The sequence below is a fragment of the Protopterus annectens genome, chromosome 11.part0 (assembly GCF_019279795.1).
Source record: "Protopterus annectens isolate FY-2018-M chromosome 11.part0, PAN1.0, whole genome shotgun sequence".
NCBI lineage: Eukaryota > Metazoa > Chordata > Ceratodontiformes > Protopteridae > Protopterus > Protopterus annectens.
The window spans coordinates 1,220,804,787-1,220,820,366 of NC_056745.1; the positions used below are offsets into that span (position 1 = coordinate 1,220,804,787).

A 15,580-nucleotide genomic window follows, 5' to 3' on the forward strand; every position below is an offset into this window, starting at 1 on the left:
CTTGTCAGAGATAAGTAAGCCCTGTGCTCAAACATTTCTACCTGGCCAACATATGCTTTCTTAGAAAGAGATCACTGTAGCTTGATTTTTTTTTTAATTTCTGCCTTAGTCCATAGCTACAGCTACCTCAGCACTTATTATATTAAGTTTGAGTTGCTGCGGCATTAACCCCTGAGAAAAAAATAGATTAAAAATGTGTCACTCTAATAACTTTTAATTAACATTTTAACAAAAGTACCTTTGAGCTTCTGCCAGGGAACCATAGTCTATTGTTGTATCTCCCCAGTGTTTTTTCCACTTACAATTTTAAACTTAAACTTTCTGAAGGTGTCAGAGTGGCAACCTAGCTATCAGTGCACTGTAACCCATATGTGATGACAACTCACTGCTACCATGTTTTATCCATAGATACTCCCCATTTCCCCCAGTTTTATTTTTTTCCTAACTCAGTTTATGAAAGACTAATGAAAATTAATGATAATTAATTAATAAGATACACATAATAAGTACTTTGCATGAAATTAACTTGCTCCTATTTATTCAGTTCAGAAGCCAAGGACCAGAGTCCCACTGAAATTTCTGGCTAAGGGTACTTGTCTATCGCTCTAGGTTTGACTGTTCGGTCCTGGCCTCTGGATGCTGCCTGAGTAGTTTTCTTTTTTTACCAGTCTCTGCATAAGTCTCATGCAAGCATATCAGATTTCTTCCACCTCCCAAAACAAACAAACAAACAAACTCACTAATGTGGAAATGTCCTCTGTGCCTCCTTTATAAAGAAATCTTCAAGTAAGTTGGGTTTATAAAATTAATAACATGAAATAAATACATTATTTTATTCCCTCTAATCACAGGTACCCTCTCCTCCCATGTTCTTAATCTCAGTCCTGATTTAACTCTGTCATGGCTATTGTCCACTGGTGTACCATGTTTGTTATAATTCAGTTCCTTTTCCTGACTTAATCCAGTCACACCTGTTGCCACTTGGTTAAATAATTATGATTATATCCTGATGATAGCCTAAACCAGCTTGGGTTCAGTGCTTAGTAATCTCCCTCCCATCCTGGTCCTAACATGACTACTCTAACCCTTTACTCTCTCAGTCCTTCCAAAATATGCCAGTGACTAGCAAAGTTATACTTCCTATTTCAAGGACACCTAACATGAATTTATGAATGTACTTGTCTGTCTATGGTGCATTTCATATAATAATGCACCATCCGCTGGATAGTAGTAGGCCCCAGTACTAAATCACATTATAACCACTTGCTACTTGCCCACATATTCTCAACTCTATGTTAGGTAGACTATAATCTTACGGCTCTAACATTTTTCCACTAAAGCCAGTCCCCTCTTATTCTTAACTAACTGCACACTATTGACTGTTTTATAGAAGCTAGACCCACGCTAACTCCCTCAAAACCATCCACTCCTTCCCCATTGTTAATTGTATTGCCCCTTTTTTCATTTTCTTCTCTTAAGGACCCTATCATTCTATTCCCTTGGTGTAAATATGTACACACACACACATATTCACACACACACACACACACACACACACACACACACACACGTGTGTGTGTGTGTGTGTGTGTGTGTGTGTGTGTGTGTGTTAAACTTTATGTAACTGTATTCTGTGCACTGTTTTGTTACTGATTGATATAATCTGGGATGAGCCTGCAAATGATCATTCTGTAATCAGTGCTCTACCCATATATATAAATACATAAATAAAAATAAATAAATATATAGAAATAGATATTGGAACCTATCAGGACACCAAAGGGTGGAAGCCAGCTGAACAGATGGATAATAAATTAAAATTAGGAGTGGTATCAGGCATATTTAGGAGCAAGCAGTTCACCGTAGGTTGTACATAACTTACCTGTGACCTATGACTGTTATAATATTTAGGGTGATGATGTACTGAGGTAAATGAGAAGAAATGTTGCGGCAAAAACAGGTTTGCCTTGTTTTTCATCTGTCCAGTAATATAAAAAAGTTAAAAATAAAACTATGCAAAAAAAAAAGTACTCAGTATAACAAATGACAGAGACACTATTCCTGGGTATTCTAGGCATAAATTTGCATCAGATATATATCTTGGACTCCATCAAAATGTTTTTTTTTTCATTATGTATGTGCCATTTTCCCTCACTTACATTTGAACATGCCAGTCTTACAACAGGCATCTTTGTCTTCAGTGCATAACATCTCCCTATCCTTGGTGCAATTCCAAGAGCACTTCTCCATCTACTACGTCAGTCTGTTGTTCTACAAATCCCCAGCTTCTCGAATGCTCATGCCTGATACATAATGTGTTTACTTGCAATAGGGGTGCCACCTTTTCAGATGCCTAAAGTGGGACATTTTTTGTAGAAATGTCAGATTTTGCAGGACAAAACATACCCCGGGCCAGTGTAGAGGACAGAACTTCACTTTTGTGCAAAAATAAAATCTTATTTTGTAGCATTTTCGTTGCTTATAAATATTATACGAAATAGTGTGTGCTTCAGATACAAAATAAATGTTTTATGCAACTATTAAAGAAAACTTTAGAAATTATTTTGTCTTAAAATCCCAGGGCATTTGCCATTTTTTAGTTTTTTTTCCACAGGACTCAACTGGTCAAAGTGGGACTGTCCCTTGCAAAGAGGGACAGGTGGTAACCCTACTTGCCAAAGTAAAGGTTACACGTATACACTATACAATACAAGTAGCTAGAGAGTAGTTACTTATAATGAAACAGAGTAAAACAGCAGACTCAGAACTATAGAGCATAACCAGACATCTACGCTACAAATGGGAAAAGGCAGCATTACTTTGGAGAGGTCATCTTGCAATAGAGAATCCCCTTTATCACAATGCAACCAGATGATGAGATAAAAAATAATTATTTTGTAAAATGTTATAACAAAAAATCAACTGAATCCTAACAAGGGAATTTTGAAGACTTTTCCTAGATTAACTCATTTAGAAAGGATTACTTGGACTCCTGTATTCACCTACAAGGAGCTTTCATCAAATTAAAAATATAAAAAATAAATGTTTAAGATAAATATTTAAAAATGTGAAACCGCAGTAAATGCTTTTAGAAAATAGAAATTAAGTCATTGTAAGTGTTCCTGACTATGGATTTCCCTGTGACAAATCTTTATTACTCACAACGTACATAATTAGCTGTCCACCAGGATTTGAGGATAAGATACTTCTGCAGCCTTGGTGCTACGTTCTTTTGGAAATCATGTGCTAGGGTCTTCATTTTCAGATACTCATCATCATCCAGAAGGGGGCGCACTGACTCAAGATACTAAAAGCAGATGAAAAAAATAGTTGGCAACTACAGCTAAAAAGAAAATTATGCAAAATACACGTTTAATTATAAATGCAGATGCATTGCCTGTTTTGAAACAATCTTTTCTATGTACTTTTTCACTTTTCAAATACAAGATAAACGTTACATGCATAAACAGTAAAAAACATTCTGGTTTTAAGATCTAAGTTTTGCTTGCTAAAATGCAGCTGTTAATATTGTTAATGTTTATGTAACTATGAAATCAGCTTCCCCGCTTTTCAGTCAATCAACATTTGTATGACTAACAATTTGCTGATTTGTATGCATCAAACAACATTAAGACTTTGTTTCTGTCCCTCCCCCTCTGTATTAAATAAACTAATTCCACTATTTCACAACTTTGAAGTTAAATTAAATCTGAGAATGACAGTGCACAACAGTTTTTCACAAACAGCACAAATAGCAAATAGCAATCCTGATGTAACTAAGAAAACACTGACTGTTTGTTAAAATGTGAACACTTGTCGAAACTTACATGACAAAAAGATTACTAAGACCTTGACCCACTGCCATATCAGAAATGTTTTATCACCACAGTGGCCTGATACACCAAATGGATCCATCTTCAAGGACTGCGTCTATCACTGCCTCCTCAGAGAAAGGTGTGTATACCATATTCAAGAGCCCCTTCCTTCTACATACTGACAATGTATCCATTCATAGACAACATTTCTTTTATCTTGGTCAAATACAATCTGGACAATATCCTGCCTCCACTTCCTGAGCAGTACTGGCTGGTGATTTTAAAGCAAGGAGGATACTATAAGCAACTGAAAGGGTGGAGTATTTTTAATGGAGTGGGGTATATTACTGCAGGTCAATGGCTGATTAACTGCGAAGAGATATCCACTATAGTCAGTCACTTTCATCCACAAACTGTTTCAGATCCAGTGATTATATCCACTTTAACTATATACACTTCAGATGTCTGTCTACAGTCAAATAAAATAATAATAACAACAATAATAATAATACTACTAATAATAATGATAATAATAACAATCAGTAATTTATTTCATTTTATGATCAAACACAAACTAGCTCTACCAAGCCAGATCAAGAAATGTTTAACTGTGATCAAATGACATAAGCTTTCAGTAACTTTTCTTAACAGGATGCCTCATTATCCACTCATTATAGTCATAGTTTCATAGTTTCATAGTATAGTACTAGGCTATCTGCCCTGGGGCATTTGTAAGCCTAGCCATAGTGATGTGGCTTTTGCCACCCCATGAAGTGGTACAAAAATGTACAGAATAAATCTAGAATACCATGCCTCTGTCTAGTAGTGACACAGTGAAGGTCCCCTTATATAATAGAATTAGTTTACTGTGCCCCTGTCTAGCAGTGACACAGATGTGACCCCTGGGGTAAACTTACGATCTCCCATCCACTCATCAAGATTTCTCTTGAAGAGAGTCAGTGAGGGCTCTGCCTAGAACTGGGATCCTGTTCCAAAGCATGGGAAGCCTCTGGGTTATGAATCTATCCCTCCAGCATGTCCTATTCATACTTGTACCGAGGTTTAAGTCTTTAGCTCTCGTGGTCCTGATGGATTTGGATTTTGAGGTGGAGCATGTCCATCAGATCCTGATTGGACATGGCCTTGTACATCAGGCAGAGATCACCTCTGAGCAGGCGGTATGCTACTGAATAGAGCTGAAGTTTCTTTAGTCTGGCAGAATAAGACATATGTTGGAGACCCTTGATCCTTTTGGTGAGGTACTTTTGTGGTCTCTCCAGCTGTTGCAAGTGCCGGGTGAGGTACATACCAAATGGGGCATTGTACTTAATCATGGGTCTGATGAGGAGGAATATAGGGGTACAATGACATCCTTGGATCTGGATGTGAAACCCTTCATGATGAGGTGTGCAAGGTAGAATGTTTTTCTAACCACTTTGGCAACGTTGGTGTCAAATGAGAGGTCGCTGTCTACTTGGGTCCCTAGGTCTCTGATTACTTTTTCCATACTCAGTGGGTTGCTGTCTATGTGATAATTTGTGGGTACTTTGTTTTTTCCAAAAGGGATGACTATACATTTTTTGGCATTTAGTTTAAGGCTGTGACTACGGCACCAGTTGTCTGTTTCAGTGAGGCCTTTTTGTAGGATGTGTGTATCTGCTGGTGTATCGACTATGGCACCTAGTTTGCAGTCATCTGCGAACTTTGTCAGCCACAACCCTCCCATGTTTGCTTTAACATATGAGAAATAAATGCCGAACAAGAGGGATCCCAGGACAGATCCCTGTAGGACACCACTTGTGACTGGCTTTGAGTCTGACATTGCTCCAGCAATTTTAACTTTATGGGTTCTGTCCTTTAGCCAGTTTGCAACCCATCTAGTGACATAAGGGTTTACTTTTAAGCTGTTTAACTTATCTATGATGCCTGAGTGGGGTATTGTGTCGAAGGCCTTAGCCAAGTCCAGGTATGCTGTATGGACTGCTTTGCCCTCATCAATGGCTCTAGTGACTGTTTCGAAAAAGTCAACCAGGTTCAAAAGGCAGGATCTGCCTTTTACAAAGCCGAACTGGGTGGGGTCAAGCGTCTGTAGGTCCCCTATGTCTCCGTTTATGAGTTCCATAATGATTCTTTCCATAGCTTTGCAGACCAGGCTAGTCAAGCTTATGGGGTAGTTTCCAGGGTCTGTAGAGGCACCCCTTGTGGAGTGGGACCACTGTTGCTGTACGCCAGTGTTCAGGTACATATCAGTAAGGCTAAGGTTAAATAGCATTTTTATGTGTGGGTTTAGCTCCTCTTGGAGTTCACGAACACACCCACGGGATACCGGCCAGGTCCCATTGATGCTGTGTTTTTGCTTTGTTTAGGCGGTTCTCACTTGGACATCAGAGATGACAGGGAGATTACATTCAGCTGGGATAAGTATTTCTTCTTTTGGGGGTGAAGGAGGTGAGAAATTTGCACTGAACCTGTCAGCCAGAATGTTAGCAATATCTGTGGGTTCAGTGTATTTTTGTTGTTGTGAACCAACTCTGAGCATATCTGAGGGTTTCCAGGTTTCTAACATAGCTGAAGAAGGCTTTGTGGTTATCTTTAGTGTCCTTAGCGATTTTTCTCTCAAAGTTTGCCTTGGATGTTTTATGAGAGAACGTAGTTTTCTGCTAATGTTGATCAGAGATGTCTTCCTTCATGGGATTTCGCGCAGTAGCTTCCTTCTTTTGTTTTACAATTTGTTTATGGCTGAGGTCCACCAGACAGGACGCTTACATTTGGTGGAGAGGGACTTGGATTTGTTTGGGATTGCATGATCCATGCATTCTTGGAGATGTCCATAGAAAGCATTTGTGAAGGATTCGGCATTGTGGGATGTGGTATCCACTGGCACAGTGGGCTTAAAGGATACCATCTCAGTCTTAAGAAGAGTGAAGTCTGCTTTTGAGAAGTTTTTCACTGTGGTCTTTTGTGTTGGGGGTGGAGGTGAGATATGTATATCCAGGGTGATTAGTTTGTGGTCAGATCTCACTAATGAGGGGTATACTTCCTGTGTGGAGCATTTTGTCCCCATGTTTGTGATGATCAGGTCTAGTATATTATCTCCCCTAGTGGGAGAGGTGACTAGTTGTTCCAGTGCATTTGAATTTATGAATTCCAGGAACCTTTGGGCTAGGGTATTAGGGCTAGAATAATGTACCCAATCTATGTTTGGGTAGTTGAAGTCTCCCAGTATGATGGTATTTTGTGATACATTCATATCCTCCAATGTCTTCAGGAAGGCTGAGTGGGTTTCTTGAGATTGGGAGGGTGGTCTGTAACATGCTACCACTTGTATAGCAGTGTTGCCTATGGTTAGCTGCACCTGTATGGTCTCTGATGCTTCATGTGTTGCTACTAACCTGGAGGTGTGAGTGTCCTTTATGAATATGGACACTCCCGGTTTTGGGGGCATGATACAAGGTATAGCCTGGTAGCGCTGGGGTGCTCTCAGGAGCCTTGAACCAGGTTTCAGTTACTGCAATGTTCTCCATGCTGAGGAGTGCATCAAGTGCCTGCATCTTGAGATTTAGACTTCTGGTGTTGAGCAGCATTACCCTTAGTTTTTTTCCATTTTTGTTTTCTAAGGAGGTGGGTTTGTCTTTTGAGCCTTGCCTAAAAAAGGCACTATGGGGTGGCAAGAGCTTTAGCCAATATCCGGAAGCCCAGTGGTGACAGGTGTAAGCCATCCAGCGTGGCTTGTCCAACATATCATCCCAGGCAGACAGACATTGGAATGACACCAGTACTTGAGCCAATTGTTAAAGCTGATCATCTTGTCTTTGTATTGTGGTATCATTCTTGGTGAGGGCAAGATGCTGCTCAGGGTCAGGGTCATACCAGCCTGGGCTACATAATCGGAGAGCTCCTCTATGTCTCTTTTCATGTAGTCCAGGAGGTCAGGTCATTCACACCAGTATGGACAATGACGGAGTCATATTTGTACTTGCTTTGGAGTGACCTGAGTGCATGTGTTATGTGGCGGATCCTAGCTCCCGATAGACAGCTCACAGTCACCTTCTCCTTGTTCAGCCTGGTCAGTGGGACATCAGTGTGTCTGACTATGGAGTCACCTATTACTAGTGTATCAGGCAAGGTGTTTGGCCTTAAGGGCTGCCATTGGTCGACACACTGATTTATTGAAGTATGTGTTGCATGTGTTTTGTTTTGAGGTGGTGGATTTTTGGATGTCTGCTTTGGGAGCCTCTGTTGTTTTGGTAAGTTTTTTATTAGAGCCTCCGAGTATGCCTTTGTGTTTTTATGTGTTTGGTTTGCAATTGTGGTAGGTCTATGTGGGACTGGGATTGTTATGTGTGTGGTTGCCATCTCCTCCTGTCTGGTCATGCCAGCCCTGAGTTGAGAGAGTCACTTTATGTACTGTAGCTACTTCAGATGTTTGATTTTGAACAAGCAAAATAATAATAATAATAATGTATTTTAGCTTATTTTACTCAAACAGTCCTGCCAAGCCAAATCAACAACTGTTTAATTGTGATCAAATTGCAAAAAGGGTTAGTTATTTTCATCCACAGACTACCTTCCTGCTCACGCATTGCCAGTACTTTATCAACTGTGTACATCTCAGACATCTGATTGTGATCAAATGAATAAATAAATGCATAAATAATGACCACAGTAATTTATATGATCTCATTACTGTTAGCCACTGTAACCCACTGCACACACATGCTTGTGTATGCACACACAAACACATGCACAAACGTGCCCAGCAGTTCAAACACTTCAATGACTGCATACACCTCATATGTCTGATTGTGATCAAATGAATGAATAAATACATTACTGGCCACAGTAATATATTTCAGCTCAAAACTGTCAGACACATGCAGTACAAATCACTGCAACTTCCTACAAATGCACACGAGCCCACACACACACATATATACACAACACATTAACTTTGTCAAAAAATGCACACACAAAAGCGAATGCACACACAAGTACACACACCGTAAATCTGTATAAAAAATATGTACTAACCTCAAGACCAACTGGCAGATGCACATTAACAGATTGCAGACAAATTACTATTTAACTAAAACAAATAATAAGAACATTTTCCCCAAGCTCACACATATGTAAGTCCCGTCTCTATCTGCAAGTTTTTTCATTATGATCAGGCTAAATCAGGCACCAGTCATTTGACATAGCCCAAGCTAATGAAAAAGTCTGCACACTGCTTTATTTAGCAGCCCATATAGTCCCAAATGAAATGAAATGATGTTTCTACGCTTCCCCCAACAAACAGCAGATGGCCTGTAATAAGACATAATTGTCTTATTCTTAATGGAGCATATGGATATATTTTGGTCTGTTTTAAAAATAGCCCAGCTAAGACAGCTTCACAGAAATTGAAAGTACATGTTCGGAGTTCTGGATCCCAAAACAGGAATGCTGACTTTTTTTAAGAAAAATATAAAGCAAATAAAATCTTGTTTTCATTTGGGAGGGCTGCAGTCCAGCAGGCTGCTACCATGAGCTGCCCCTGACAAGAAGCAGACATTTATATTGTATAAATTTCACTGAATTAAGGGGGCACTAAAGAATAGCATTTCTCTTTCAAGGTAAGACAAACAGAACTAAATTAAATTTTTGAGAGCTACCAGGTATGACTGTTTTATGAGTATTTTTCATTTTGCTGACACCACCCACTATATGTCTGCAGAGTTTCTAAATGCAGTGATTTCTGTGTTGCCTGCAAGTTATCTACATGTGATCTTAGACTCGCCTCCCAGCCTTAACTGCCAACACTATAATATCGTACTGTAAAGACTGCCCATAGAGTGATTAGAGGACACTACTGCTATGGAACAGACTCCCCATCCACATAAAAAGTTCACCTCTGTCCACTTTTAGTACAACATAGATCTATGGATTAGAAGCAGAAAATTTACTCCAGGACTGCCCCCTGCACTACTAATAGACAGATGCAGCTCCTAAGTGTTTTATCCCCTGCATGGGTCATCAGATTATTTATGGTATGGTCCCAGTTATTCTCATTAGAGGTCATATATAATTATTGACCATGGAATGGGTATGGCCAATATCTAACCAAATGGGATAGGTTATTTTGAGCATAAAAAAGGGAAACTGGCTAGGCTTAAAATGGCCCACAAGGGCAGTTAGCCTAGTATTTTGCTATGAACCTATTACATTTCAGTCATCCTATCTTTCATTGCCGCTCTGCTACTCTGTAATTTACAATTCCCTAAAGAGCCAACTTACTGAGCACAACTCACTTACAGTCAAACATCCTAATCATTTTCCATAGAAAATACCTGTCAGGGTGGTTTCTAAGTATGCACCTGCAATGAATGAATATATATGCTCTACCTGAAAATGATAGAAATGTCAGATGATTGAATCTTCAAACATTGAGACAAGAAGAACAAAAGCTGACAGCATCGAAGACTCACATTATCGAACAAGGAAACACTGAATGAGGTACTCTGCACGTCAGGTTGTACACAGTACTGTGGACTGGAGAGCTCGCTGCAGTCATCATAGCAGCTTCTACATTTAATAACTATGTTTAAAAAAAATGTATAGCTTTTCTACATTTGCAATGGGGGGTCGCAGTACAGTGGGGATTGGGAAATTTACCCTTACCCCACTGTAGTGCGATCTTGGAGTTGGTATAAATAATTTATGGGGTGTGGAGGGCATAGCCCACCACATGGGGGGTTCTGGGGGACTTTCCCCCCTGCAAAACTATTGAAACAGGGATATTGTGTTGTTACAAACTGCAGTAGTATAGCGCGCGTTATATAACTACGCTTCATCAGGTCTGATTGCTTAGTATGATGTTTTTTGCGTTAGGTATGACAGCCCAGGATGACAAGTGAACGAATCAGGGAACACATTTATGCCACAGCCAAATGTACCAAAGATATAATGCATTAGCTAAACACCAAAGAAAAAACCACCACACACTCCTACACATTGTTTAAGTTTTTTCAGGTTGTTCCTGTGGTGTTGTAGGGGGGAGGGACATTAAACACAAAGTTGAAAGGAAAGAAGAGGAAAAGGAAGGGAATTAAAAAGACAAGCACACAAATTTGGCATAAATGATATACCTTTCCTTTTGCCTTTTCTAGCCAATAGACCTTTAAGGCACTAGAATGGGTTATACATAATATAATATTATTATATATATTCATACACGATGGATCAGTTAAAAAATTTTTTTAGCAATAGACCCAATAGACCATTAAATGTTTTTTTTTATTTTTTTTATTTTGTTTTTTATAATGATTGTATTGTCTTTGTATGTGTTGTATTTTCTTTGTAGTTGTGAAGTGTAAGAGATCTGTATGTGTCATTCCTTTTTACAGATGGTTTGGTTTGCTTGCAAGCTGATTTTATGTCTGATTATTGTTTAAATACCATACGCTTACCATACTGCAGTTTTTTGTGTTAATAAACCTGTGTGTTTTATCCACTGGGGATTCATCTTTATCAAGATTCTGGCCTATGGTGCACCTTCTTATGTTTTAACTTTGATATTGTGTTGTTACATGATGGCTTTAAATGTAGAAGGTGGTTTGATTGCAGCTTGATCATAGTTAAACAGTTTCTTGCATGTGGTTCAATGTTTCCTGGTTCAATAATGTGAGTCTTTGATGTTACATACCCAATACAATAAAACAACGGTGTAGCAATGTCACAGGGTTTATTAAAAATACATGCAAAGCTTTCAGATAACAGTCCTTCCTCAGTGCAATAACAACTGTCTTTGATGTTTATTTCTGTTTGGCTTGATGACATTTTGAATCCAGTTGTTCAAAAATCCAAATTTTATCTTCGAGACTCGTGGCACCTTTTGGAGTTGTTAAAAACATTAGCACAGTAGATCAGGATGTTTGTTTTGCCTCTTTAGATGTTGTGTCTTTATACACCAGTATTGATCAACAAATTGGTATTGAATACATGAGAGAACATTTAAGCAAACAAGTAGATTTAGATAACACTTTGGTGTATACTTGTTGCAGTTTGATGGAACTGGTGTTAGACAACAATTTTTTTGCTTTTGAAGGAGATTATTACAAACAAACATCCGGAGTGGCCATGGGTTTTCGAGTTGCACCTAGTTTTGCCAATCTAGTCATGACATCTTGGGAAAACAATTTTTTGGCCATACATTTCATGGCCAACAATATTTTGTTTTATAGGAGATACATTGATGATTTGATTTTTTTGTGGAAAGGTGACATTAGCACCTTCACTAGTTTTTTTCAGGATCTTAACAACACTACTAGTTTTTTTTTTTTAAATTCACATTAGGTGATTTTGGCAAAAGCATAGATTTTTTGGATTTGCATTTAACTATTAATGACCATAACCACAACAATCAAAGCAGCATTTTTAGAAAGTCAACATTTGTAAATCAGTATTTACATCATGATAGCTTACATCCGATGCATATGAAATGAGGTGTGGTCAAAGGTCAGTTCATAAGACTGAGCCGTTTGACCAGTGATAACGTCACTTTCTTTCAAGAAATTAAGAAGTTAAAAATTTTTTTCTTGATAGAGGTTACACAGTGGGTTGATTAGACTTGATTGTCGAAGAAGTTTCAAACTTGAGAGAAAAAAAGGCTAGTCCTATCTTGAGAGTCTCTGACTTCACGAATGTGGTCAATTCACAGGACACCTCTAACACTGTCACTCAATACAGGTTGTCTTTTCCTTTACCTATTACTAATGAAATGTTTGACATAAAAAACATTATTCGCAACAATTGGAAAATAGTAATAGGAAATTTTGATTTGGCCAGGACAATTGAGAACAGTCAAATTTTTTCATATAAAAAAGTGAGCAACATCAAGATGATTTTGGAAAGAGGTGCAAAAAACACAAACAGATTTTGTGATTTATCTTCGGGTACTTTTCCATGTACAAAATGTAAACAGTGTAGATTCATAAGTGGTACATCCAACATTTGTTTAAAACATAAGAACAAGACCATCACAGTAAATGGTCATTACACTTGTAAATCAACTAACATAGTTTATTTAGCACAGTGTGTTTTATGTGAACATTTTTACATCGGGAAGACTACACGCACTTTAAATAAATGCATTTATGAGCACAATTTGGCTATTAAGAAAAAAGATGAGCTAAATGCTTTGGCAAAGCATTCAACACATTGCCCTTTGTTTAAGAAATTCACTTTTTCAGTGTTAGAAAAAGTTGATGATACACCATTTAGTGGTGATTTTAAGAACCATTTGGAATGTAGGGAAGCCATTTGGCAGATTAGGCTAAAGGCTGATTGCTTGCCTGGTTTAAATGACACCATTAATATTGAGTGCTTTTTATTAGCTAGAAGATTTCAAACTTATAATGTTAAGACTTTTACAACAGTTCAGTTTGTTGTTATTATTATTATTGTTTTTTTATTGTTTACTGTTTAATTTTTACGGTGTATATACATTATTATGTTACAGTTTTACACCTTGTATAGGCATAATTAAGTATGCTTTTTCATTGGTCAGTCATTTTGTGTGACTTTGTATTCAAATCAAGTAGTTGCCTAAGGGTGCTTTTCTGAAGAAGTTCTTTTTGTAATAAATAGAATGAAAACGTTAGATTGGGCTGTCTGTTTTCCATTGATCGCTAGTGGATGTTTGAATTTTACTTGGTTCTTGTTTCGGTTCCAGTGTTGGTGTTTTTATATATATATATATATATATATATATATATATATATATATATATATATATATATATATATATATATATATATATATAAATATGTGTGTGTGTGTGTGTGTGTGTGTGTGTGTGTGTGTGTGTGTGTGTGTGTGTGTGTGTTTATGTGTGTGTGTATATATATATATATATATATATATATATATATATATATATATATATATATATATATATATATATAAATCTGACTTCCAAAGTCCCTCCCTCCCCTCTTTCATTGCTATTGTCAGTTGTTTAATCTGTTTAATTACTTTCTCTCCATCTGTTTTATATCCATAATACCAAGTGCCCACCCAGCAAACTAGTATTGCACTTAAGTAAACCTCTCTTGCTCCAACACATTAAACAGCATTATTATCAAATCTTAGCACAATCTAAACTACTCTAGTGTCAAACCCTAGAGACCATCCAAGGAGACCAATGTTTAACCCAGTCGGCAACCTACAGTATCCCACCAAAATACAGGTCCAGACAACATGAATATGCAGTTTCCAAATGCTTTCATAACCAGGTTGGTAGATATGGGAATCTGGAGACAATATAGCAATTGTATCATGTTCTCAGACAACCATTTATCCCTTAAAGTAACAAACACAGTATGTGAGAGATACACACAAACAATTTCACTGGAGGCAAAATAGAGCTAAAGGTAGAGGTGTCTGAATATACATTAATAACAAGCATACATCTAGGGTAGCCAAACAGAATAACATGCTGGAGTTCCTCCACATACAGATTATCATAGACAAAATCCTGTATCATATCCTAGCCAGCTATAGGTCACTTTCCATGTCACAAGAAGTTCACAATGCATACTTGGTCCTACTCCCACATGGACTATGATAGAATCATACTGGTACCTGTGGTATTGCGACTTGAGTGCATGCTTGACTTAGCAGATCCTGGTTCCGGATAAGCAACTAATCGTTATCTTCTCCTTGTTCAGTCTGGTGGGCGGGGCATCTGTGTGTCATACATTGGAGGCCCCTATGACAAGAGACCTGGGTAATGTGTTGGCTTGCCATATGGGCTTTGCTGTTGGGGTTCCCCTGGCTGTAGGCATATGTGTGGTGCTTGCTGTTGCTTTTGGTGAGTGCTTTAGTGAACACAGATAAGCATTGCCATTTATAGGGAGACTTTGAGGTATGGGAATATTGCATTTTAGTGCCTCAGCATAGGTTGGTCTGTGTGTGTGTGGGGGGTGGATCTTATGTGTGTGTTCTTCCGAACCTTGTTAGTATATGAGATTTTTGCCTCCAGTGAAAGTGTTTGTGTGTATCTCTCACATACTGTGTTTGTTTCTTTAAGGGATAAATGGTTGTCCGAGAACATGATACAATTGCTATATTGTCTCCAGATTCCCATATCTACCAACCTGGTTATGAAGGCATTTGGAAACTACTTTCAAATATAACCTCTCCAACTATAACTAGGAAGCATGTACTGGCTGCACTCACTAAAGCTAAGAACACAGCCTCAGTGGGCACCAATAACATCTGAGGATGCCTCCTGAATATTCTAAAATGCAACTTATCAGGACCCCTGGAGTCACTATTTAACCATAGTCTTAAAACAGGCTTTGTACCACATGCATAACAAAGTAATATCCTCCTTCATAAGGGTGGACCTTCTCAGATCCTGGAAACTACAGACCCATCAGTCTGACTAGTCTTATTTGCAAAGACATGGAAAGAATTATCATGGAAATTATCAAGAAGGACATAGGAGACCTCCAGACACTGGATCCATCTGAATTTGGCTTTATCAAAGGAAGATCAGGCTACTGAATCTGGCTGACTTCTCTGAAAGGGTCACTACGGCAATGGATGTGGGCAAAATGGTGCATACTGGCTACCTATATCTGATTAAACCATTTGATACAATGCCCCACTCAGCCATTGTTAACAAACTTATGGAACTAGGTATAAACCCCTTTATAACATGCTGGGTACTTAACAGGCTAAGTGATAGCACGCAGGAGGTTAGAATCATTGAAGCCACC

The 15,580-nt window shown here is 38.2% G+C and overlaps 1 protein-coding gene across 1 annotated transcript in view; it reads right to left on the minus strand.

Annotated features, from left to right (window-relative positions):
- The window catches only part of LOC122815802 (carnitine O-palmitoyltransferase 1, muscle isoform-like), a 490,419-nt gene that overhangs the window by 363,676 nt on the left and 111,163 nt on the right, over positions 1–15,580 (minus strand). Inside the window, exon 6 of the mRNA XM_044088600.1 lies at positions 3,170–3,307. Within this exon, the coding sequence (XP_043944535.1) occupies positions 3,170–3,307 (138 nt within the window). The remainder of the gene's footprint in view (positions 1–3,169; positions 3,308–15,580) is intronic.